This window comes from Cricetulus griseus, chromosome 2 (assembly GCF_003668045.3).
Source record: "Cricetulus griseus strain 17A/GY chromosome 2, alternate assembly CriGri-PICRH-1.0, whole genome shotgun sequence".
Lineage (NCBI taxonomy): Eukaryota > Metazoa > Chordata > Mammalia > Rodentia > Cricetidae > Cricetulus > Cricetulus griseus.
Window position 1 is genome coordinate 249,050,404 of NC_048595.1, and position 26,646 is coordinate 249,077,049.

The 26,646-nt window shown below is 39.9% G+C and overlaps 2 protein-coding genes across 5 annotated transcripts in view; one reads left to right on the top strand and one right to left on the bottom strand.

Annotated features, from left to right (window-relative positions):
- The window catches only part of Ncoa7 (nuclear receptor coactivator 7), a 144,066-nt gene that overhangs the window by 99,823 nt on the left and 17,597 nt on the right, over window positions 1-26,646 (bottom strand). For all 4 annotated transcript variants that reach the window (XM_027398425.2, XM_027398427.2, XM_027398426.2 and 1 more), the window contains exon 2: window positions 22,658-22,777. In XM_027398425.2, coding sequence (XP_027254226.1) covers window positions 22,658-22,716 — 59 coding nt within the window. In that variant the 5' untranslated portion in view covers window positions 22,717-22,777. The remainder of the gene's footprint in view (window positions 1-22,657; window positions 22,778-26,646) is intronic.
- On the top strand, window positions 9,360-9,641 carry LOC107978924 (zinc finger protein 431-like). Its single transcript, XM_035439807.1, has one exon. The coding sequence runs from the start codon at window positions 9,360-9,362 to the stop codon at window positions 9,639-9,641; it is 282 nt and encodes a 93-aa protein (XP_035295698.1).

Below are 26,646 nucleotides of genomic sequence, written 5' to 3' on the forward strand. Positions count from 1 at the left end.
TTCTTCAAAAACAAATGCTGTTAACTCTACCACAACGGAAGGCATGTCAAGAAGCAAAGGTGGCCTGATGAAGTCAGGTTTCATTGGGCAAAAAGATACAAAGGAAAGTAAAAAGCAGGCAACAGAAACAATGGGAAGCTATTGCACTGATGCTTGTGAACAATGCAAAAGAGAGCAACACAAAAGTGTCAGGGATGCTGAAAGGATAAAGACCAGGAACAGCAGAATCTCAGCCTGGGGCACACTGGATACGTTAGCACATAAGAGAGGCTAAGTCAATGTAATTTTGTAGCTGCAGCAAATAAATATGTCAACAACTGAAAAATGGCAAAGCTTCCATGGCTCAGAGGAAAATGAAACACAAGATGAAAGACCTAATCCCACAGGAAGCCACCCTCTGAGGGGCAGAATCATCACCAGTCAGCTCTGGAGCATAACAGAGAACCCAGAGCTGTCGAGCCACAGTCATCTCTGGAGAGTCCCCCCCCCCAAAAAAAAAAAAGTTTAGATGAAAAAAACCCACAAAATTCATTGGTTGTGAAAACACACAAAACAATATCAGTTTCTAGGAATGGTACACTGAGAATCCTGGTAATTCCCACAAAAAATAAACCAACAGGGATTAGACAACTGGTTTGTTATCATTTGAGCATGAATGACTGGGTGCTAAAAGCCAGATGGGTATTAGAATAAGTAGACACAACCACAGTTAGGATAGGATTTTGGCAGTGTTGCTGGGTTGGGTATATTGAGACAGAGTTCACAGAATAGCATGTCAATGTCTCAACAAGACCATGAAAATGCCTGCCTCTCACTTTCAAGATAAAGATAGCAACAGGTGGGCCATAGCATTTAGTTAAGGGGAGTCACAGAAATTGACTTTTAGGAAATTAAAACCTGTAGTTGTTTATGGTGACACAATGTGCAAACTTTTCCAGCCTTAAAGATACAGAAGCATAGTGTTCAGGTAGTATATTTCAGTCAAGATGGGAAGAACAAAATATATTTTGAGTACTAAAAGTCAGCTTCAAAACCTTTGGAAGAGCCAGGCGGTGGTGGCGCTCATCTTTAATCCCAGCACTCGGGAGGCAGAGGCAAGCGGATCTCTGTGAGTGCAAGACCAGCTTGGTCTACAAGAGCTAGTTCCAGGACAGCCTCCAAAGCCACAGAGAAACCATGTCTCGAAGAAAAAAAAAAAAAAAAGAAAGAAAAAAAATCTTTGGAAGAATAGAATAATGGAAGAAAATATATACATATATTATGTATGTATACATAATATATATATATATATATGCAAAAAAATCCAAGTGCTATTCCTGTAAGTGCATCAACCAAGCCACACCAAGGTGGTGAAAACTCTGCCTTGGGTGGTAAGTAGGATATGGAGCCTGGAAAAGAGAAAGCTCAAGGAAAACATGACACCATCTTCAAACACATGTGGCAATGACAGCATATAAGAGAGAGTTAACTAATTAAGTGTGAAATCTAAGTAAAAAAGAAAAGGGAACTATGTAGAAGGAAGAACATTTTAACTGAAATCTAAAAAATCCTTCTACTAATTAAAATTTTTCAAATAAGGAACTAGGGACCTGGGGAGTTCCTGGGGACATTCTCAAAGCCAGGAAAGGTCAAGTCCAGGCTGGAAAAGGCCTATCATGATGTCATGGAAACTTCAGTTTTTCAACTGAAGACTTTGTGATTTGGAAGTTAGGCATGGCACTTGTATTAGAAAAGCAGGGAGACATCAATAAAAGATGACAGAAGCCTGATGCTTTTAGAAAATGTCATCTCTTCTCACCCCTCAGTGTCCGAAGAGCACCATCTAATTAGCATATAACCTGATGCTCTTAAGGACCCACCTATAAAGTAAGCCCACTGTGAAACACCATGCTCATGAAAAGCTCTAGAGATACACAGAATTCTGAACACAAGAAAGGAAATAGGCTACTATTATCAGAGCTAGGCAGACACAGCCACTTCACTGTGTGTTGCTTATGTGAACATGTAGAAACAGGTGGGCTACTGGCAGCTAGCTTTCAGTTCAAAGGAGAGAATGCTACAACAGGGCCATGATGTTCTCAAGAGGCATCCATCCATTCCTATGCTGGCACAGCCACAGGTACCATCAAGATCAGCTGTCTTCACTTAAAAGAGATATGAATAACTGGTACTCATCTATAAACAATTACGCTAACACATTGAAATATTAAAATCAGTTTATAAAATTGTCTATTTATTTTAAAATTTCATGTCAGTAAGAAAAAAATGTCAATACCTCCAGTGGTCTCTAATTCCTAGCATTAACTATGCATCCATTTTTCTAAATGACATTTAAAAGTTCTAGTCAGTAAAGTGAAACACATAGAAATTCTTCAACTATCTTTAGACTGATCATATAAGGCATATTAAAATAATATCTTATTAATAGTTAAGAAAATTCCTGGAGACTAACAATTTAATTTTTTAAAGATTTATTTATTTATTATGTATATAGTGTATGCCATTACAGATGGTTGTGAGCCACCATGTGGTTGCTGGGAATTGAACTCAGGACCTCTGTAAGAACGAACAGTCAGTGCTCTTAACTCCTGAACCATCTCTCTAGCCCAACAATTTAATTTTTAGAATTAAAATTCTGAATTTAGATTGTAAATTTAACTACTAAAAAATTAAAGGAATTTCGCTGAAGATACTACAATTGAAATTTTCTAACTATGGAAGAGAATTACTTTAATTATTTTGACACTGTATTTGGAGGACAGTATGAAGCTAGGAATAAAAGCTTTGTTATTGGACAAAGCAGGAAGAAGACTTGGCTGTATCTCTTGCTAGCTAGCTGTGTGACTGTGGTAGTTACTGTACATTCAAACCTGGTTCATTGTCTGTGAAAACGAGATGGATAATATCAACTTCCTCATGTGGGTGTTCTCAGGATTTATAATGGACAAATTTGTAATGTTCTGGCACAGTAAACAAGTAGCTAAAGAGAACCCACAATACCACTCTAACATGTTACAGGCCCAACATGGCCAGGCTATAAATGACCTAGTGTGTATGCCAAATACCCTGCTTGACCAACCTTGCTATCCTTCTGACATGACACAGTGGTCAGTCTTCCGAGTTCCCTGGGAGATGTCTTGTCAGATTGGGATTAGCCAGCAAACATAACCTCAGAGGGCCTCCTCAATCTTTAAAAACATCCTTCCTTGGTTCCATCATCTCCCTCATGGCATGGCAGAAATTTCTGGCTTTCCTTTCAGCCAGGGAGGGCTCTAAAAGATTGCCTAGAATCTTGGACTTCATTCATAGAAAACAGGCTTCTTCCACCTTCATCCACCTTCATTCATCAGCATCCTCCAAGTGGTCTCGTGTGTGTGTGGTGTGTGTGTGTGTGTGTGTGTGTGTGTGTGTGTGTGTGTGTGTGTGTACACGTGCATGTATATATTCCAGCACTGGGATTACAAACGCTCGCCACCATGCTTGGCTTTTCTTATATGGGTTCTAGGTATTGAACTCAGGTCCTAACACTTTCAGGTAAACACTCTGTTAACGGAGCTATCTCCATAGTTTCCAAGTGGTCAATCTTTTTTTTTTTTTTTTTTAATGGCTGCTTTTCAGCCTTCATCATGCGCATCAAGTCAGCTCACTTGGTGGGTTTAGTCTTCGGTCTTCATTTTCACTTATCTCCAGGATGCTTTCCAAACTGCTGTTCATTCCTTTGAAATGTCCTGCTGCTATGATTCCTTCTCCTCTCGGCTCCGTCTATTTCCCTTCCTGTACTAGACCACTAAGTGCTAAAGTTTCAACTTGGTTTCTTGCTCCTGAGTTCTATTCTCTGTTGATTTTATGCTCTCTGCTATATGGTCACATTTATTTCCATGGCTGAGACCAAGAACTCTTAAATTTCCATGTCAGCCCAAACCCACTCTGTTTTCTCTCCAGACTCACACCCAATTGTGAATGCAGTGCTTCCACTCGACTGTGTAACAAGCATCCCAAACCTAACCCATGCCTACTTAAATCATCAGATTCCATCTCAAAACTGCTTTTTATAAGTTTTCCCTTTCTGTAATCTAGTTATTCAAAGCTCTTCAATATACTATGCAGCCGTGCACCACTGTGCTAATGAATCTCTTCACTCTTGAATGTTTTTCTTTTAAAGCATTCTGTTCAAGATGCCCTGACAGCCTTGAAAATAAGGAAGGTTTTGGTTTTTTGTTTGTTTGTTTGTTTGTCACCTTATGGCCTTTTCTGCTAAGCATTTCCCCTAGCTAGAAGAGTCTCCGCCTTTCCTCTATCCACAGGCCACCTTCTAAATGCAAAGATTACTTAGCACATTCTGGCTTATACCCAAATTATTAAATAACACTAATGATGTGGGCTGTCCACGGTAAAATATCATATGACACTAAGTGCCATTTCTGTCCAGAGATCATTCTTGAACATTACTCCTATCTAAAATACCCACTGCCTGTCTAAGTCCCTTTTATAATATCCTGCTATTTTCCCCATAGTAAATGCAATTTGAATGATTAATGCATTTGTGTTTTGCTTAGTCTAATGTCTCTATGAAAAGTACACTTCAGCAAGGATCACGTTTGCTTTGCTTGCCACTGTACCCTCTAGGTATAACAGGTACCAGCTCATAAGGCCTTAGATACAAGTAGTGCAGACCTTTTGTCCCATAACACAGATGATGCCATATTTCAAATCCATGCACAATATTGCACTGTGTGATGAGGACACATTCTCATATTGTATGTGTCAAAGAACCGGAGAGAGTCTTACACAAGTAGTTCTGTCAGATAACATCAACACCAAAATGATTTCTCCCGTGCATTAAAATAAGCAGGATCAAGAAGGTAAGGGTTACGTATGTCAGGTTCATAGCCAGATTAATTGATATCTTCAGAGTTACAACAATCTGCTAAAGGAAATATGAACAGGGGCTAGAGAGATGGTCCAGAGGTCAATACTACTGTTGTTTCCCAGCATTCACTCGGCACCTAACAACCATCTCTAGCTGAGCTCCAGTGAATCAATGCCACATTTTGACCTCCACATGCACATTCATCCATGCAGACAAAATAGCCACGTAAGCTAAAATAAAAATCATTTTAAAGATTATGTTAAATACATTTTTATGTCTTATTATTTATTATGTAATATTGTAATGGCATGATATCATTTAATACTATTTATTTATAATATTATCTAATATTATACTAATAATATATTTAGATAACATTATTAATGAGTCTATTAACTATTTTTAAATATTCTTATAAAATAATGTATTTGCATATACTTATGTGTCTATATCTCATTTCTATACCTCTAGTCTACTCACTTTTAAATCTTTTTTCAGGACTATTTATTTTATTTGTATGAGTGTTTTGCCTCCATGCATGAATGTACACCATGTGCCAGTCTGATGCCCATGGAGAGTTTCATGTCAGAAGAGGGTACTGTGTACCCTGGAACTGGAGTTACAGATGGTTGTGAGCTGTCAAGTGCTTGCTGGAAACTTAACTTGGACTTTTGCAAGAGCAGCAAGTGCTCTTAACCTCTCTCCAGCCCCCAGTACACCTATTTTATAAAGGAAAAATATGTACATTGTATATGCCTGGTGGTGCGGCTTAAAAAACTCAATTCTCAGCCAGGCAAGGTTGGGCATGCACCCTTAATCCCAGTACTCAGGAGGCATAGGCAGGTAAATATTTGTGAGTTCAAAGCCAGTCTGTTCTACACAGTGAGTTCCAGGACATCCAGGGCTATGTAGAGAGACCCTGTCTCAAAATAAACAAAGAAATTAAATTCTCTGGTTATCTATTTATCTGTTTATCTATCTATCTGGTTAATGTTGTTGAGTTAACAAAGGCTCAAGGAAATGTTCTGCTCCTAAGAAAAAAGAAATGGAGCCACTGAAATGGAGATTGCTTCCCCCAGGGACCGAGTAGCCTGTTTAATCACCTTCTGGGAACACAGTAACTACATCGGCAGTCTGCTTGCTTCTGCTGACGAAATTACCCTCAAACATCACAGTGCATCTGCCTCATATCACGTTATGTAACACCCAAAACAAAACCCCTGTAGCTAGAAATTGTAAAGTACATGTATAGCAGCTGTCACGATAGCCCAGCTAGTCTCACACACATAGAAAATGAGTGGAATCACAACTGACTTAAATCATCCATGGATGCTACTAGATGCAAATGGCTTTATCTATTCTAAAGGGGATCTGTTTTTGTTCTGTTCTGCTTCATACCACAGATGTATTCTGTATGATTACATGCATTTAAATATGTGGACAAATTATATTTGCAAAAGTGAGACTAGTGAATCATTGATACATTTCTTTAGTTTAGAAAAGAATATTTTAAAACACAAGTATATGGCTTTCAGGTTCTTCATTAATTCAAATGGTAACATTTCGGCCATCTACCCTACCAAGTATTCTAATAAATAAAACTAATTTAAGCTTTGGGAATTTTATTCATATAATCCATATTCATCTGAGGGTCTTCCATATCTAAATGACAGGGTCAACATTCTCCACACCTAAACACTTCCTGCCTCATCGTACAGCCATTGGGCCACGCTTCTCATCTCCCTAATATCAAGTCATCTATGACTTCTTCAAATAATAAAACCAGTTGCATGTGCAAATAACAGAATATATTGAGTAAAGCCCTTTCCTTCCCCTCCACCTGCTCCTGTCTCAGCAGCCAGTAGATGTTGCCTTGCTTCAGAGGAGACTTAGAAGCTCCTCCACCTTGCTCACCCCAAGACCACTGAGATGGACGGGCTCCATTGCTCACATCTTCACTGCTCTGCTTGATGCTGAACCAATTTTGCACATCATGGACCAACCTGTACCATGTCAGGTCTCCTTAACCCTGGCCTGTTTCCCATTCCAATTCTAATTTGATTTGTGTGTGAGGGGGGAAGTGAAAACAAGTAGGCAAGAGCACTGTATGTTCACTAAAGTCACACCACCAAAGAAAGTGCAAAGACCGAAGAATTAAAAGTATTTCATCAGTCTCAGAAAGAGAAATATTTCTCATCTGTGCCTCTTAGTCTTTATATATCCATGAAATCATGTATGAACAAATGACATAAAAGGAGAAGTGAAACTGTCTAGAGAGGAAAAGCAACTAATGAGAGGGGGAGGGCAAAGAAAAGGGAGGGCGGTAGGGTGTGTGGGAGGAGCACAATCAAAGCAATAAACTTGCATGGAAATGAAAATGTCTGACGTAACAATGCATAATAAGAAAATAAAATAAAGATAAGTGCAAAAAGAAAAGGGAGCTCTAACCATCCATGCAATCTCTATATTGAGCTGTAAACAAAGGAAAGAAGAAGTGTATAAAATGCCCAAGTCCTGTCATCACTTTCATGACAGATATGACTAAGCTTAAAGATCCTACATTGACTACAGAGACAAAATAAGAAACAAGGGAATTCCTGCCATACCACAAAAAGACAAGGGCAGGAGACTTTGTTATTGCCGTTGTCAGGCAGTCACTTTCAATTCCCTTGGCAGACCATAGGTTCTCCTGCTTGTTACAAATTTTTAAGAAAACCTTTATATGAAAAATCAGAATATACAAATCTAGTACTTAAATACATTTAATCATTTTGTTTAATGGGTGATTCCCACTCCTGTTCTGAGAAACCAAAAAGGTTCTAGAAAATGCAAATCAACATGGCTCCATGAAGAATTCAACACAGTGTGGCTGAGACGTCAGATGAGACTTGACTATTTGCATCTGCTACCACCTAGTCATGTGTCCCTGCACTAGTGGCATTACACATCCAAAGTGTGACACCTTTGTCATGGGGGATGATAACAGCAACTACTTCATGGGTTATTATGAGGTTACACAAGAATGCAAACCAATCTCCGCCAAATAGTTAATAATCTACAACCTATTATTCACAGCAAACAACACATGACTAATGAGTATAGCACATGGGTCTAGACTTTTGTAAGGAACCAAGAAACCAGGAAAGAACTAACAGAAAAGAATGTGAGGCAGAGAAAAGGTCAGTGTTACTGGATACACTCCAAGACTGACTGTGTCAAGGGCCCCAAAAGAAGGTTTAGAATGGTCCTCAAGGCTCTTACTGCCCTCTATGTACAGCGTGGGGGAGAAGGAGAGCATAAATAAAACTGGAAAGGCCTCAAGACATCAGAGCCACAACTTAAGATGGCTTTTCCAAAGAGATATGTACATTATAGGATATGAGAGAGCATGTTGAAGTATACAGAAAGTAAGGACTTGAGGAATCAAAGTATAAGAAACAGAGAAATCACAGGAAGAGATAATGACAGAATGGGTGGAAGTGAGCCAAATGATGCTAAACCACAAATGTCAGAAAAAGGTTGGGACACAAAGGTGACTTGTCTGAACCATGGCCAGGAACACTCACCTGCCAAGACACTTGTACCCTAGAATGTTGGGAGAAGTAGGTACCTGAGGGTTGTGAAAGACCTTTGTACCTGAGGATGCTGGGAGGAACTGGTACATGAGGACGCTGGGGCACTTGGTATATGAGGATGTTGGGAGGACAGCTGTTTATTGGAATTTGCAGATGCAGGGTTTTGGAGAAAAGGGATGGAATTTTCTAGAGTTGGGTGTAGTATTGTATACTCACAATTCCAGCACTCAGAAAGCAGAGGCAGGAGAATGAGAAGTTGGAAACCTGTATGGACTGCATGGAGGGACTTTAAAGAAAAAAGGAGGGGTATGAAATTTTTGCTAAACAGCTGAGTTGCAAATGGGAGCTATAATGTTCCACAACTGGAATACAAAGCATTTTCTGGTCCACAGCTTAGTTTTATCTTATATAATATATAAATTATGTTTATATATTACATATGTAATATTAAATACATAATATGTAACTTCTATGGAGAGTAGCACAAATACTCAGCTCATAGACATGAGACAAAGTGATCTCAGAGCCACAGACAAAACATTTGCACACATTAAAAAAAAATAAATCTTAAAGTAACAATAAAACTGACCATGGCTTGAGCAAAGGTGAGCTGGAAAACCACAACATGCAGTTTTTTAAAAGATTCAGATCTGGAGTAGAATCCAGGGCCAGAGACCCCGAGCTGTGTCTTTAAGCACACTTTAACCCCTAAGGAAGTGCTCCTGTCACTCAAGCCTCACTAGCCAATCATGGACACTAGGCGAGACCAGTCACAAGTCTTGCAGGACACTTCCTGGAGCCATGCTGCAGCCTTGGATTTACAACAGAACAGTCGCCAGAGGATTGACTTCTGTGCTGTGAGTGTTGCTGTAGGGGATTGTGAGGAGAGCATGGATGAACACAGAAGCCACAAAATGGGTGCAGAGACCTATGACGATGTGCACATCAACTTCAGTCAGGAAGAGTGGGCTTTGCTGGGTCCTTTCAAGAAGAGTGTCTACAAAGATGTTTTGCTGGACACTGACGGAAACCTCATTGACATAGGCTACAGTTGGGAAGACCATAATATTGAAGAGAATTGTCAAACTTCTAGAAGACATAGAAGAGGGAGATACCCCACCTGTACCTACTGGAAGAAGAGATGGGAAGATGACAGTCTAAGAACACATCCCTCAAGAGAAAGACTTCTTACATGACACCATCAGAGTCTAGGCATTCTATACCAGCAAGACCTGAACATCCCATCTCGAACGTGAATCAAAAGAGAATCACCTTAAAAACAGCTCCATGAAAATGGCAGAGGCCTTCAAAGAGGATATGAGGAGATCTCTTAAAGAAATGGAATAAGAAAAAAAGTTTAAAAAAAAGAAATGGAAGAAAACTGTCATTGGTGTTTTTGACTTTCACCATTCTGACAGTAGTAAAGTGGTATCTCAGAGTTGTTTTGATTTGCATTTCCCTGATGGCTAAGGATGTTCCGAACTTTCTTATGTGTCTTGCAGCCATTTTACATTCCTCTGTTGAGAATTATCTATTTAGTTCTGTACCCCACTTTTTAATTGGATTATTTTGTGTTTTAGAAATTAGCTTCTTGAGGTCTTTGTAAATTTTGGAGATCAGCCCTCTGTCAGATGTGGGGTTGGTGAATGTCTTTTTCCATTCTGTGAGCTGCCATTTTGTGTTGTTGACTGTGTCCTTTGCCCCACAGCTTCTTAGTTTCAGAAGGTCCCAATTATTAATTGTGGATTTCAGTGTATATGCTACTGGTGTTATGTGCAGGAAGTGGTCTCCTGTACCAATTTTTTCAAGGGTACATCTCACTTTCTCTTCAAATAAGTTCAGTGTGGCTAGATTTATGTTGAAGTCTTTGATCCATTTGTACTTAAGTTTTGTCCATGGTGATAGACATGGATCTATCTGCAGTCTTCTACATGCCAGCATCCAGTTATGCCAGCACCATTTGTTGAAGACACTTTCTTTATTCTATTGTAGAATTTTACCTTCTTTGTCAAAAATCAGGTGTTCATAGGTATGTGGGTTAATATCAGGGTCCCAGAAGTAATCAATTTTCCTTGTTAATTTTGCTGTAATGAACTCTCTTTGGATCAAAAAAAAAAAGAAACAATAAAACACAAAAGTATACACAAAGGATATGCATATGGGTATACACACACACACACACACACACACACACACACACACACACACACACACACACACACACACACACACACACAGGTATCATGAATAGCTTCCCTGATTGTCATTTCATCTTGGTCTTCACTGAAGACTATGACTAAAACATGTTTCTGGGCGTATTTCAAGAATAATACAAACTCCCTGAATTTACAGGTGTTTTTCTTATAAGAGACATCCCTTGCTATGTTGCCCAGACTGGCCCTGAATTCACAATCCTCCTACTTCTCAGACTCAAGCATAGGATTATAGGCAAATACCACCACATAAGGTTCATTAGCACTTATATTTATAAATGTATTTTTCTAAAGAGTATGCATTTTAAAGTCTTTTAAAATTATATATATATATATATATATATATATATATATATATATGTGCTTTTCTTGCATGTATGTATTGCCTAGTACCTGAGTACAGAAGGAGTTGGACACCTGGACCTGGAGCTATGGATGGTTGTGAACCACCAGGTGCATGCTGCAAACTGAACCTAGTCCTCTGCATGAGCAACAAGTACCCTTACTTGCTGAGCCATCCCACCAGCCCAAATCCACATATTTTAGTTCATGCAGTACTTTTAATATCCTCATCTTAGAGAAAAGAAAACTATACTTGATATCCATGGCTAGGAAGTAGCTCTATGGAGGAGGAACCATAGGAGGCTCCAAAGCAAAAGCTGCCTGAGGCTCCTGACAACAGTTCGGTATAGGGTTGTTAGGTTCTAAGTTACTGGTCTTCTAGGATGTAGGGCATTCAGACTCACCTTGGAGTTCATTAAACACACCTGTTGTTAACCCTTAGCTAACTTTAATATGGATCCTTGATGCTGCAATGTGGGAAAACACTTTTAGAAGGTACCTCTGTGCATGGCTACCTTTGGACAAGAGTTAATGCCTATTAGATAAATAATTTCAAAGATACTCACTCAAAGGTGAAAAACAACCTCATTGCCAGGATACTAACCAAAGAGCCTTATAGAACACTAAAGGTATTTTTTAAATCATTGTACACAATAGAAATTATATATATATATATATATATATATTTAAAAGAAAATTACAAGTTGTTGTTTATTTTGATAACATGTAACAAACTCTACTCTTTTCTACTTCACCCAGGTTGCCCACTATAAGCCATCTGTCCAAGCCTAGTAATCTGGCTAAAAAATTGAGAAATGATCTGAACAGACATTTCCCTAAAGCTGACATATATAAATGGTCAACAAATATATGAAACTGGGGTTTTTCAGACCACTCGACATGTAAAGGCACCTGCTGACATGCCTGATGAAAAGAATCCCTGGGACCCATGCTGTGGAAGTTGTCCATGACCTCCACATGCAACCTACTTTGCTCATAAACCCAGATACATGCACACGATAAAAGTCAGTAAAAACAAAACAAACAACACATAAATACAAATGTTCACCATCATTAAGCATCAGGAAAATGAAATAAAAAAAAATGAGATGTCATACGATCACACTTTGAATAGTGAGGACGTGAAGACAGAAAACTGACACACACCATTGACAGGAATGATGATTTGTGCAGTCACTATGGAAACCAGTACAGCAGTCTCTCAGAAGCCTAGTACAGTCAAGCAAGGCGGTGGACTCCTGAAATCCTAAAGTTTGGGACGTTGAGACAGAATGATGGAAAGTTCAAGGCTATCCTTGGCTATTCAGGAATTTCAGGACATCATGGGCTGCGAGAGAACCTAACAGAGAAGATTTGGAACACAAAGAAATAGATACAATGTTTGTGATTATAGATAAGTTGGTTGCTCTGATCTGACCATTCCATATTATATACACGAATGGAAATGTCACCCTGTAGCTCATTAATATTTATTATTATGTCTCAATTAAATATTTTAAATGCAGCTTCCATCTACTGAATTGATTTCATGACTGACCTCCCCAGTAGGTTGTACCCTACAGTTTAAAAAGCAAAACAGTACTTGGAATTCAATCAAAATGCCCAGTCTGCTCCTTAAAGGAAGGCAAAACACATGATTCTAACTGCTAATGGCTGAGTGTTCACAAGCTCGTTGTTAATCACTAGAAAAAAGTTAATGATTTCCTGGAAACATTAGCAGGTCAAACTCGACCGTAGATGTTTTTCCCAGTAATGAACAGTAGTACTCTGTAAATATTCCCTTAAGAGCTGCCTGATCTGAACTCTATCAAGAAAATAGGAAAGAGAAGATTTAAACAACAGTGCAGTGCATGCAAAACTTTAATTATAAATTAGTAAAAAGGTCAAAGAAAGCAATGCTTTTGAAATATTCTTAGTATTTTTAAGATTATTAAAAACCAACAAGTACTAAAAACCCTATGGTGATAAAAACTAAGACTCACTAACCATTATATACCGTGTTAAAGATAATGTTTCACATATTCTGTCTTTCACGTGGTCATCAAATATTTAACACTGGCTATAAGCCAATCACTGTGTTGGCTCATGGAAGGAGCACTGAACCATTACAGAGTCTTCTCCTGCCAGGTGGCATGCTGAGCGAAAGCTGACTACAAACCATAAACAAATCAGAACTATGCAGAATATGTTCCCGACCCCTTAGGCAGAGCTGTGGGTGACTCCAGGCATGCTACCTACCCAGAGGCAATCGGGATGGATCTTTGAATTGATCAAATAAGGTTCCAGTAAAGACAACTAAAGCATTTTACATCCAAAACCAGGTACAGCTTTTACTACTTAGCATATTACAACACTAACAAGGTGTTCTAACCCACCTGTCAGACAAGGCAAAAAAGATACTATGAAAGAGATACAACAAGGAAGGGAATAAAACAGCTGGAGATGAAGACAGCTGGAGGAAGGTTTGGAACTCAGATTCTTCATTGGGAAGCTTAGTGATTTCAAGGAGAGGTATATTTAATTTCCTGAAGATGGATTTCTCGCTGCATTTAACCTACACATAAGATCAATGTGTATGTAAAGCAAATGTTTGCCAAGACACTTTGCGAAGGGTGAAACCGACAGCATAATATGAACAGGTATGAAGAAGGTACAAAAGTAACACTGACCCAATTCTTATAACTGTTTTTGTTTTCTTTTTATGTATCAATACAGTCAAAACCCGTGACCTGATGGACTATCTGACTGAGTTCAGCTGGTAATTAGCTTCTCCTTAAATTTCAGACACATTGTGGATACTCAAACCTCTAATGGCCCACAGCCAGCAGGGTAAAGCAATCCACAGACTTAAGTTTAAAGTGGCAACAGTTCACATGGAACTGCTCTGCCCACAAGATGAGCTCTTTCTAGAATCAAGTACTGCTCTGTGGGGCTAGAGAGGAAGAGGATGTCCCTCTGTCCTCACCCAGTGTGGTAGCACAGCCAGTCAGAACAATCCAGGTGATGTCTTCCACACACATGCTAAGGGTCTGTATTCAACCTCAAGGGTAAGTGAGGCCTTGTGTCAGGTCTATTTCTATTTTTCTGTCTATTATGAGAAACCACTCATTTGAAAAAGGACGCAATCTCTCTAAATTTAATTTAGAAAATGAAATCACTTAAATTCAAAACCTTATCACCGAGGCAAAATGTATAGACTGTGTCCTATCACCTTGGTTGGTTAATATTTTAATATTAATATTATAGATGGATAAACCTGATTAAACATAGCACAAGATATCATCATAATGCAAACCATATACTTTGAAAAGATCTTTATTAAACTTGAAATTCCAGAGGCTAGGATGAATTTTTCCAATTTAATTTACAATGGGTTAACTTAGTTTAAGCTGCCAGGATTGCCCACAGATGTCTGTTCCTCCCACACTGTTAGGATTAGCACGCCACACAACCTGAGTTAACCTATAGCAGAATTCTTCAGATTTTTTCCACATATAACTCCTTTTTATCTGAGGGACTTATATGTGACCCTGTATGTGCAGGTATTATAAAACACGAATACACATTAAATATTTACTGATAATAAATCATGAACTCACTTTAAAATAATTTTGGCATACATATAATTTTATCATTTATTAAAGATGAATGTAATCTTCTATATTAACAAGACAGAATGAACTCTTGGCTGATTATTGGACAATCAGCATTTTCAATATTCTTCAGAAAAGATCCAATTTTTGCCTTATAACTGTCAAGGCTGAGGATGTCACTCCACAAATACACAGCTCAGAGTGTACAGGTATGCTCAAGGCACCCCAGAAACCATTATATTACACATTGTGTCCTATTTCCAAGCTCAAATGCATTTAATGATTGTTTTTTCTAAAGTTAAACTCAGGTCAACAATTCAAACACCAGTTTTGTTTTGTTTTGTTTTAAATCAGGAGCTATGGCATTGGAATGATGGCTCACAGGTTAGGGGCACATACCATTCTTGCAGAGGACCTGAGTTCAATTCCCAGCACCCACATCTGGCAGCTCAACAGCTTCCTGTAACCCCAACAGCTGCCTGTAACCCCAGCTCCAGGAGATCTGCCACGCCTCTGTCCTCCTCACTCATATGGAGACATATACATGTACACATAAGTAAATAATAATAAAAATAAATTTTAAAAACCAACCACTATTACATAGTTTGGAAGATACACTCACTTGATACTTAACATGCTAAGGAATAGGAGTAGGAAAATGTACGTCTTTGCTTTCTATAATTAAACTGTGTTTCTACGAAAGCAGAGGACTTGTTTATATAGTAAATACACCACAGTTCAAAGCACACAACAGTCTCAAACCAGAGCAGAGGTGTTTCCAGCAACATTCCCCAGCACTGAGAGGCACAATGGTGCACAGCTACACGCTGGCTGTGTGTTCAGATCCAAGGATGCTGGGAAGCTGTGCAACGGCAAACTGCCCAGAAGATCCTGGAATTCACTTGACGTTTGATTTTGAGTTACACGTTGGTTATTCTAAGTCAAGAACCCTTTTATATGTGTCATCTTTCTCAAGACACCCACACTTAAGTTACACCCCATTAGGGGTGTGGCCCAGTTTAAGAAGCTGCACTCTACAAGCTGTTTTTAGCCACAAGAGTGCCACGTGGCTGTGAGCAGGGTGAGAGAGCACAAGCTCTGGATGGGAAGGCAAGGCAGGGTTTTAGATGCTGCTTTGCTGTTGACCTGATAGCCACATCTTTAGGTCTAAACTAACCTAACAGTCAATTCCTATTTGCGGATGAAGATTTTCACATATCAGACGTTTGGCATGAAGATTCTAAGGATCTGTTTTCAAAGCTTTTTTTCCCATCAAGGCATGGAGGAAGGGGGTAATAATATACTAAGCCCTGGAAAAAGATGCTGATCACAGATAAAGGTGACCAGTCCAGACCTCTGGCTACCTCAACATCTTCCTGGTAGTACAGGGAGTCTGCAGCTCTGGCATGCCTCCCTGAGATATGACAGTGACTTTGATTACCAGTCACTGAATCTAAAGTACTAAACCAGTAAGTACATCATCGATACTTTTGTCTCATGGGCTTAGGACCCAACTGTTAAGTGCATGGGAAATTCAGCTTTCCCAAAGCCCTTTGGACTATATAATTTCCTTCATAATTTTTGAGTACCTAACTGTACTACCTAACAGTGTCTCTGGGAAGCATGTGATTCCAATTTGGCTTATTATATAACAGTTCCTTCTTCCTGATCTCAACAACAGGAACAGATCACAGGATGAGAGCAGCCGATGGGGATGAGAACTGAGTGAGGATCAAAGTGCAGGTCTCCATGGAGGAAGGGCTGGGATGAACTGTCTGAACACCCACTGTACCAGCCAGTCTTTCCATCTACGCAGCCATCACGGTTTCCCTCTGTCAGAATGGGAAAGTCTACCAAGCATCCTTAAGAAAAAAGTGAGTGGCAGTATCAGCTCTCAGCTGCTCCCCCTGGAAGAAGGGAGTTAAGGATCATCTGTCTAGCTCTGACTTTCCTTGTCATGGTCCCTGTCTTTGCTTTTTCCACATCTTAACATTAGTCTCATTTGGGCTGGCAAGATGGCTCAGTGGCTAAAAGCACTTGCCATGAATCAGTACCAGGACCAACATGGTCGAAGGAGAGAACTGGCTTTTGCAAGTCACCTTCTGATCTCCACGTGCTCTGGGACTTGCATGTACACACACACACACACACACACACACACACACACACACACACCCCACACACAATCAATGAATGGTATAATAACAACTTTAAAATTCATTATTCGAATTTAGCAACTGAAGAAATGGAAAGGATATTTCAAGGACTCGTCCCTGGCTATTTAGTGAGGTGACTTTCACACATTGGTGCAGTGCCAGTAACTGGGAAGCTCAAGATTGCTATGATCAGGTCAGAGGCCAGCCGCATTATCTGAGGAGTGGGGGTGGGTGCTCAAGCATGCTCTGTACTCTGCATCCTTAGTCATTGCAGCTGCTGACAGAGGTGGTTGGGCCAATATATTGCTGGCCCTGATTGGGGTGGGGGGATGGGGAGTGTTAAGAAAAGAGAGTGGGTGTGGGTGGGAGCGGCAGTTCTGTTTTTGGTGATAAACAAGGAAGGAGGTGGGAACCAGCAAGTCTGGGGAAGGCAAACCTCTGTGCACAACACTGTCTGGAGTCACTCAGGGTCTACTTGCCTGCCCTGCCAGACCCTGCAAAGATAAAAAGTAACCTCCTGTAAAACCCTCCCATAGTCCTCCCACAAGCCTCCTGCAGTCCTTCAGGAACCTACTGGAACCTACTGCTTGGTTTAATGTCAGCAGGCAACCCTTGACCCTGAGCCATTATATTTTCAAAGAACTTGAAAAAGAGTTTCAGACTTGTTTATTTTCCTGGGTATGTGTGTGGGCAGGTGCATGCTTCAGCACTTGTGATGGAGGTAAGGGAGCACATTGTGGGAGTTGTGGTTCTCTCCTGAATTCAGGTCATCAGTCCTGCAGCAGGCACCATTACACCAGGGCTCAAAACACTTACAGATAGTCTTGAGGTTCAGTCTAGTAGCAGTGTGTTTGTTTAGAATATTGGAGGCCTGAGAGCGCTCGCGCGCGCGCGCACACACACACACACACACACACACACACACACACACACACTCACGCGAGGAGCCCACATGAAAACCACAGACTACAAACAGTGTCATTAAATGAGTGTGGAAGACTGGGAGCCCTATTGGGCACTAATTAAGAAATACCTGCATTTTAACAACAATGGAAAGACAAACAAACAGAGCCACATTACCTAACGATCATCCCAGAGCACAGAAGTGCAAAGAATAAGTTTATTTAGTAATTTAGTTCTTTATTTGGTGAGGAGTTTGCTTATTTTTGCTGTGATGTTTTCAATTTTCTCCTTTCTTTCTTTCTTTCTTTCTTTCTTTCTTTCTTCCTTTCATTTTGAGAGTGGGTCTCATTGTATTAGCTCTGTCCGGTCTGGATATTGCTATATAGGCAAATAGCCCTTAAATTTGTGGGTATCCCACTGCCCCTCCTTCCTGAGTGCTGGGATGACAGTTATGCACAACCATGCCTAGACTTGCATTTGGGTTTTCAAGACTTGTTAAGGATCAAGGGATTAATAAATACATAGATAATACACTTTGAATCTACAAATTCTTTACAAAGACACGAGGAAAGATCCCAAGAATCACTCAATCCAACTAAACAACTGCTTCAAAACTATAACTCTATCGAAACTCCAAGGTCAGGACATCCTAAAAATTTACCAGGATTTAAGCAGAGTAAATCCACTTAATGGGAATCCACACTCCCCCTCAAAGAGTAACACAGCTATATTCCAAATCACTAATTCAAACCATGGTTATTAAAGTATGAGGGTTTTTTTTTAAATTTACTTCTTGGAGGCTGGGCCTTACTACGTAGGCAAAGCTAGTCTGGGATTCACTACTGGGTCCAACTTCATGTGAAACTTGAGACCCTCCTGCCTCAGTCTACTTCTGTCTGCCTCAGACTTTCAGGTGCTAGCAATAGAGTATGTGGCACTACGCCCATCTAAACTAGACTCTTAAATTTAACCTTGCTGTAACCGAAAGGCATATCAATGGAGGAAGTTTGCTGAAAGAGAATTTACCAAACACAGTCAGACAATGTTTATGAAACCACATGATGAAATAGCACACACAAAAATTGTTGACTAACAATTGTTACTAACAAGGAAAAGGCATGGGGGGGGGGGCAGAGAGAAACAGTTTCAAAGCAGCTATGGGCCATCGGATACATAGTGGTAGCAAGCACAGCAGGGCAAATCTTGCCTTTGCTTTTCTCTGGACACGAGGCAATTTGGGTAAAGTATTTAATTTGGTTTAGAGAAAAACTGTGATTGCATCAATCTGGCCTTGCCCTTGGCCTGACTTTGTGTTCCTCCAGAGATTGCCTGGACTTGCTTGGACTGCCCTTAAGTACACTGCCCCAGAAAAATCTGCCCTGTGTTGTCAGAAACTGGCTCTCAAGTAAGTTCCATTGGGCAATTCCTCCTTATGACAACCCAAGTTTCATCAGGAAGTATTTGGAAAGATTTACAATCTACTCTGGGTGGCTCTTTCTTCTCTTCTCTCCTCTTCTCTTCTCTCTCATTCATCCTTCCTTTCTTCCTTCTTCCTTCCTTCCTTTCTTTCTTTAAAATATTTTGGTTGTTTAACTCTTCTCTATGGTCATTTTGTTGTTTTGCTTTTTAATAATTTCATCATTTCTGGGTTTCATTGTATAGCTGAGCTATAGGGTACGATCTCTCTCTCCCTCCTTCCTCCCTTCCTTGCATTCTTTCTCCCTCCCCCTCTTCTCTCTCCCTCCTTCTCTTTTCTCTCTTCCTAATTTTCTCCCCTTTTTCCTCCCCACTCCCTCTCTTGCTCCCTCTCCTTGCCCTCCCCTTCTCTCTGCATTTCCCAGTGACAAATGTTACCTGTTTTTAAAGTCTTGTTGAGTTTTACCTTATCTACCCCCGAAACGGCCAGTGTTGCATGGATGAATTCTTAGCTATGTCTTTTCCTTTGACTGTTTTTCAGAAGAGGACAAGGTACAACAACACACATCAGTGTGTGTTTACAGTTGGGAGGTGGTGGAGCATGCCTTTAATCCCAGCACTCGGCAGGCAGAGGCAGTCGGATCTCTGTGAGTTCCAGACCAGCCTGGTCTACAAGAGCTAGTTCCTGAATAGCCTTCAAAGCCACAGAGAAACCCTGTCTCGAAAAACAACAAAAAAAGTGTGTGTTTACAGGCTGAAAAGCAATGCCTTTTTCCAGTGTGGGTCTGCACGCTGGTCTAAGGGGCCCCTTTACATCTTAAGGTTAAGGTGTTAACATGAAGCAGGTGAGGCACCATCAACCAGGTTGGCACTGGGATCTGGAAATCACTTTATAGGCAGACTAAAAAGCATTCTCAGTTCTAGAGCTATCTCTCCTTAGTGCACCTGTAGAAAAAAAGAAAAAAGAAGGGGGAGGAGAAGCCAAGAACCCTGACTGAATTCTACATCACATCCAAAATTTAGCTCGAAATGCAACAAAGCCTTAAATACAAAATAAAATATTATAGATAGAAAAAAACCTTTAGAAAATAAAGGTTTGGAATCTAGGACAGGGACATGAATGTCACACTTGACACCTAAAGCACAATTCACATTTCACAAAAGCAGAAGCTGATAAAATGGACCAGAACAAAATTTAAAACTATTGTTCTACTAAAAGAAAAAAACAAAACCAGTAAATATATAAAAATAAGTCACTGGCTGTACCAGAATATTTGCAAACCACATATCTCATAAAGGACTATACATAAAACACATAACAAGTCCACCAATTCAACAGTAAAAGCCAGGAGATTCAATTTGAAAATGGGTAAAAGACATGAAAATAAATTTTACTGATGATGTAGAGATAGTAATACATATGAACAGACATTAGCTTCGTTAGGCATTAATTAAAACTGTGATGAACTATTACTGCACACTCTTGGAATGGCTGAAATTAATACTGACACCATCAAATGCTGGTGACAATGCAAACAGGGTCACTGGTACATGGCTGATGGGAATGCCATGTGGCACAACCATGCATTCTGGAAGGACCAGCAGTCTCTTATAAAATAAAACATTAATTTATTATTTGACTCAGCAATTGAGTATTAAGCCTAGAGAAATGAAAATTTAAATGTTCACACATAAATGTATAGACCAATGTAATAAGCAGCTTTGCTTGTAACAGCCCAAACCAGAAACAATGTTCTTCCTAGAAGAATGACTAAAAAGCTAACATCCTCCATCCATGAACTAAAAGCATTTAACATACAGGCATAAATTATTAATAACCAATAACCACAAGAGCTTGGATGGATCACAAGTAAATCACTGAGAAGAAAAAAACCTAATTCCCATAAGTTACATGGTATATGAATTCATTTATATAATAGTCTTGAATTGGACTCTAGGAATTCACTAGTAGTTAAGAATGTTGTCAAGTAGAGTGAAAGGTGTGAGAAAGGTTACAAAAGGGCAGGACACAGTATCCTCTTTTAGGAACCAGTTCAAGTTGACAGTGATACTGGTCAGACAAATCTACTGACAATATAGAACTGCATATAAGTAAATATGAACACACTCGAGGGCACACACGAACACACACACACACACACACACACACACACACACACACACACACACGTAATTCTGGTAAACTAAACAGAGGGTGGCATCCCATAAGAATGTCAGCTTCCTAGTACAACATGTTACTACTAAGGAGGAAGTGAATGCAGAATACAGGATTTCTCTAACATTACATATATCTACAAGGAAATAGATAATTGTATTAAAACAGTTATATAGTTCTTACCCTAAGTGTACTATTTTTCTAATGGCTCATCCATTACAAGGCTGATTTCTTCCTTCCCCTATGCTGTTACTCTCTCTAGTCCCAAAAGCAGGAAACATTCTGCTACAATAAATACTTCAGCTCCTGCTTTCCCAAGTGCCTGATTTGGGATTTGTTACTGTAACTGGGGCACATCCTTTAGAGATAGCCCTGTGCTTGAATACTGACCCTCATGCTGCGTGAAATGAACACAGCATTTTCTGATTCTTACTTACCTTGCTTGTTAAACAGAACTAAAATAACCCACGTCCAGGACTTACTTTGACAATATACACTAAAGCACTCACACACAGTAAGTCATCAACCTAGTGCCCTTTTCCCTTAAAAGTCTAAAACATAGCTTAATTTCTGGATAAAGTCATTGACCAAAAACTATTTTGGTTTTAGTTCTAAGTCGTCTATTTAGAAAATGGAAATGAATCTTTCTAAGCATAGATTGCGGGTTGGGGATACCATGAGGCTAAATTCAGTTCTTAAGCAAACCAACTTAAGAGCATGATGACTTGAAAACTAGTCTCTCTCTGAGATCAACAACATCACTGATCACTTAATTATGGTTAGTGAGTGACAGCCAAACAGTGGCTTGAACCTGTAACAAGCAGACACCAATGCCAGGCAAACAGTGGCTTGAACCTGTAACAAGCAGACACCAATGCCAGGCAAACAGTGGCTTGAACCTGTAGCTAGCTACCAGATACTCTATCATAAAGTGCACATACATTAGAGGAGCTGAGGCCATAAGACTCGGACTCTAATGGCATCATCTCACCCATTCCACCTACAAAATACATGCTTCTTCGTCCTGATTCTCTGTAAAGTTTTAAGTGCATCAGATTTTAAATTAGTGCCCAGTCAATTAAGTTTCTGGCCAGCAGGAGCTAAGCACCTAGAATTAAAACTCCAGGGAAGCTACTAAATCAGAATTTCAAGCAACTCACAGGTTGGACTGCTATATCCTATGAGGGGCTGGAGCCTCAGAAAACCATTAACATAGAGATGGGATTCTAAGTTTACAAAGGACAAAATGGAGGATATTTAACTTTTTGGTCACCCACTCTCCTGCTTAACAATCTCACAGAACACAAAGTGCCAAGTAATTTCAACGTCAAGGTCCTCTCAAGTGTTACTGTCTTAAAGCTCTGATATAATTTTTGCAAAATAAATGCTTACCGAGCAAAATAACTCTGTTTCCGTTCCTTCTGTTCCTTCTTCTCCTCCTTAGTATCCATAATACACAACCAAAAGTGCAAAGTAGTTGGAAGCGTCCTTTTTGATCAGTGAGTCATAGTCCTGCAATTGAAAAATAAATAAATAAATCAAGCAACTCTAAGTCGAGACGTTTACAATGGCTAATAATACGCAGAATAAAGCAGAGTAGAGTTACATGCTCCAAAACAAATGAAAGATAAACTTTAACCAGGAATTAGTCACATGAGTCAAGCACAAAATGCAAATGGGTTGCGAGTGAGGCAAACCACAACACCAACATGAGAATGGTCAGCCACAAAGCAGGCTAGCAATGGCAAACCAAACTGAAATGCTTTCTGCATAATTAACCATATTCCAAAATGAAAACTTCCACGGACCAGAAGACTGGGGCGCGGGGGGGGGGGGCTGCACAATGCACTTACTCAGCTTTTAAATACTGGTCACAGAATCTCTCTTTCCTAGTACTTCATGATAAATCATTCTCACAGGTAAGTATGCAGGTGGCTCACTTGGGTATATTACAGAAATGTGGTTTGCTCAAAAGTAAAAATAATGCTAGCCGGGTGGTGGTGTTACACACATTTAATCCCGGCACTCGGGAGGTAGAGGCAGGTGGGTCTCTGTGAGTTCTAGGCCAGCCTGGTCTACAGAGCTAGTTCCAGGACAGCCAAGACTGTTACACAGAGAAACTACCCTGTCTCAAAAAAACCAAATATAATGATGATGATGTCAGCATTCTTTTTTGTCGACAGGAATATGCCAGCAAGAACACCCCACTTGAGCAGATGCGGGAATGAAAGCACAGAGCTCAGGAAACGACTTGGAAAGCTGTGACTCCCAGCACTGGCTCAGTCCTTCTGCAGCCCAACCCCACCCACTAAGCTTGTTTCTAGAGCAATCTTCTCTAAATACCACTTTCATCATGCTATTCCTCTGCTCAGAACTCTCAATGTCCACTCACTACCAGCGTCGGCAAGTGAATTCCCTACAGAGCTTTCAAACTTACCCAGTCCCACCATGTTCATTAATCAAACTTAAATTTAAAGAAGGCAAAGCACGTTTATAAAACAAAATTGTTTATGTATGTATTTCAGTTCAATTCAGTTTCATACCCAATATACATTATAGGGAAGGCACTATGGTACATATTGAAGTTCAAGCTAAATGAGGTATTAGATTTGATCTAATGGAATCCACTGCCTTTTGTAAGGCAGACACAGAATTACAATACTATGAGACATCTACTGTTTCAGAGGGGACACAGGTGCCACAGGAGACTATAGGAAAAAAAAAAAAAAAAAAAAAAAAAAAAAAAAAAAAAAACACTCAAAAGCAGCATCCCAAAACATACATATCTCAAAATGTCATGTAGGGCATGATAAACAAGCATTTTTTTGTCAATTAAAAGCCTTAATGTTTTAAGGCTAAATTATTTTTAATTATGCATATGGGTATATGCACAGAAGGGCAGGTACTTTCAGAAGCCAGAGGCCTCAGATTCCCCTGGAGCTGGAATTACTGGCAGTTGTGAGCTGCCTTATGTGGGTTCTCGGAATCCAAGGAATCAAACGCAAGCATTCTACAAGACTGCTCACTCATCTCTTTGAATCCTAAAACCCTCAACATAAAAAAAAAAAAACCCACTCAGCCTCAGATAGGTCTTCTGATACCCTCATCTCACATAGTAAGGATGCCCGCATGAGTGTGGGCTTCCCAACACAGATATAGGAAAGTGGTTCATCTTGAACCAAAACAAGAGAGCAGAAGAGCTCCCTGCTGTTCCAGTGCCAAGTGTGCAGCACAACAGCGGGGGGGGGGGGGGGTGCTGAAGAGAAAGGCTTGGGAAGGATAAGGGTCATGAAGGAAAGAGCTTGTCTGCCATGCTAAGGAGCCATGCACCATCTTAGCTAGGCATCCCGTGCTCCCCACTCTTTGAGGTACTTGCTAGTCATTACTATGTGAGCACACCAAAACCAGGGACTGCATTTGCAGCAGGTATGCCATGGGCAAAAAGTTCAGTGACTGTTCAACAGAACACCAATTGTTCCTATCCCTGATACACATGAAAGGAAGTCACCAAGGGACTCTTTTGTGAGGCAGTGTGGCAGACTTGGAAGAATGAAGACCGTAGATTTGTGAGAAAGACCTTTGGGTTAAAATTGGTTAAGAGGAGAAGGCTCAAAACTAGGTAACAGTAATTGGTACAGAAAGGAGAATGAATTTGAGGGATGCTTAGGAGGCAGATGAATTGAGATTTGGCAGTCTGTTAAATATAGGCAGCACAGGAGAAGGAATGAACGAGGTCCATGTTTCTGCTCCTGGGACCAGGTGGGACTGTGACAGGAGAGCTACCAGAAGAGGGCACACTGTGGGAGGGTGGTGTATAAGGAGACTGAGATCAATTTTGATTATGTGTGGCTTCCAAGGGCCTGTGGGTGGTCAGCTGGAGACATTCTCTAGTCATTGGTTAATTTGGTTACAAGGAAAGCACAGGAGGGTAATAAGAACTGGAGGAAAAAAGAATAGGGAATTTGCAGCATATGGTTATCATTAGGAGAAAAGAAATGAAAAGGAAAACAAAGAAAAAATAGCATGATGAGATCACCCTGGAAGCTTGGCGTGGGCTGTGCCTCAAAAATATAACAATAAATTAAAAATAAAAAATTCATCCAGTGGGGAAAACAAACGTGAGCAATAACCAATGTGTGGTAGCAACTTTGAGCTGCCAAAAAAAAATAACCCTTAGGATTTGGAATAGAAATGGTTCTATTTTGATGATAAAGCATCCAGGGTATTTTACTATACCATATAATATAGCACTGCAATAGGTAAAGAGAAATGAGGAACCCTACGAGGAGGGAATACCTAAGCAGAAGTGCAGGAGTGGGAAAAGGGAATCAATCCTCATGTCGAATGCCAAGTCATTTACTTCAGCCCATCACCTACTTTATTACTCCTTATAACCACTTCACTGAGAAATCCTTACTGTCTAGAGGTGTGTGAGGCAGGGTGAGATGTCAATTACTTTCCCTTACTCAATAGCACTGAACAGGAATTTAGATTCCATTTGGTATACTTGGGTGTCTTGTAATAAACTTTGGAGTCATAAGCAATCAGAGACAATGTAGTATGGGATCTACAACAGCCAGTGTTGCAGCAAAAACCATGCTATCAAGACAAACGTAGCTGGCCTTATCAACCAGAACTGAGTTCAAAGAGCAGTAGGCATGGAAGCCAAACTACAGTGAGCTGTGGTAATTTATGTTCATCGAAGAATTTGGGTGGCAAGGATGGAAGATGAACTTCCAACTCTGGTTAGCTCCATCCCACACTATGGTTTGAACTCCTCAAATAGACCCTTCTCTTCACTCCTTTCCCAAGCCCGAGGTTGCTTCCTTCTCTGAGCAGATCTGGCACATACCTTTCCTGGTATGCTCTTTCCTCTCCTCTTGAGGAATGTAGTTCACCTGTTATCTGTTATCTCAGGGCATTGCATCACAGACTGTGTGAAGCTGCCTTCAGGCCAAACAGCACCTTGGTCAACACTTCCTTTAACTTTCCCAAGTATATGGTATTACAATTGGTAGAAAATGTTATTTAAGAGGTCAAATTAATCCAGAGTTGGTGATAAAAACTCAACATAAGGTAAGCTTTAAATATTTGATATATATATATATATATATATATATATATATATATATATGAACTTTGATGTGTGATGTAGAATCCTTCCAGCTTCCTTCAGAGTCTTGAACAGACTCAAATCCTAGGCTCTCCATCCTCCCTGGGTCACATGGCTTATTTTAAAGTTCCTTTCCACATGGCACGAATATGTAATGGTCTCTGTTTATTAGATTTCGCCTCATGAATAAAAATGAAGTCATAACTAATTGGAAAATGTTTTATATTGAAAGCTTGGCCAGAAGCTAATAATTGATTCTAGAAGGAAA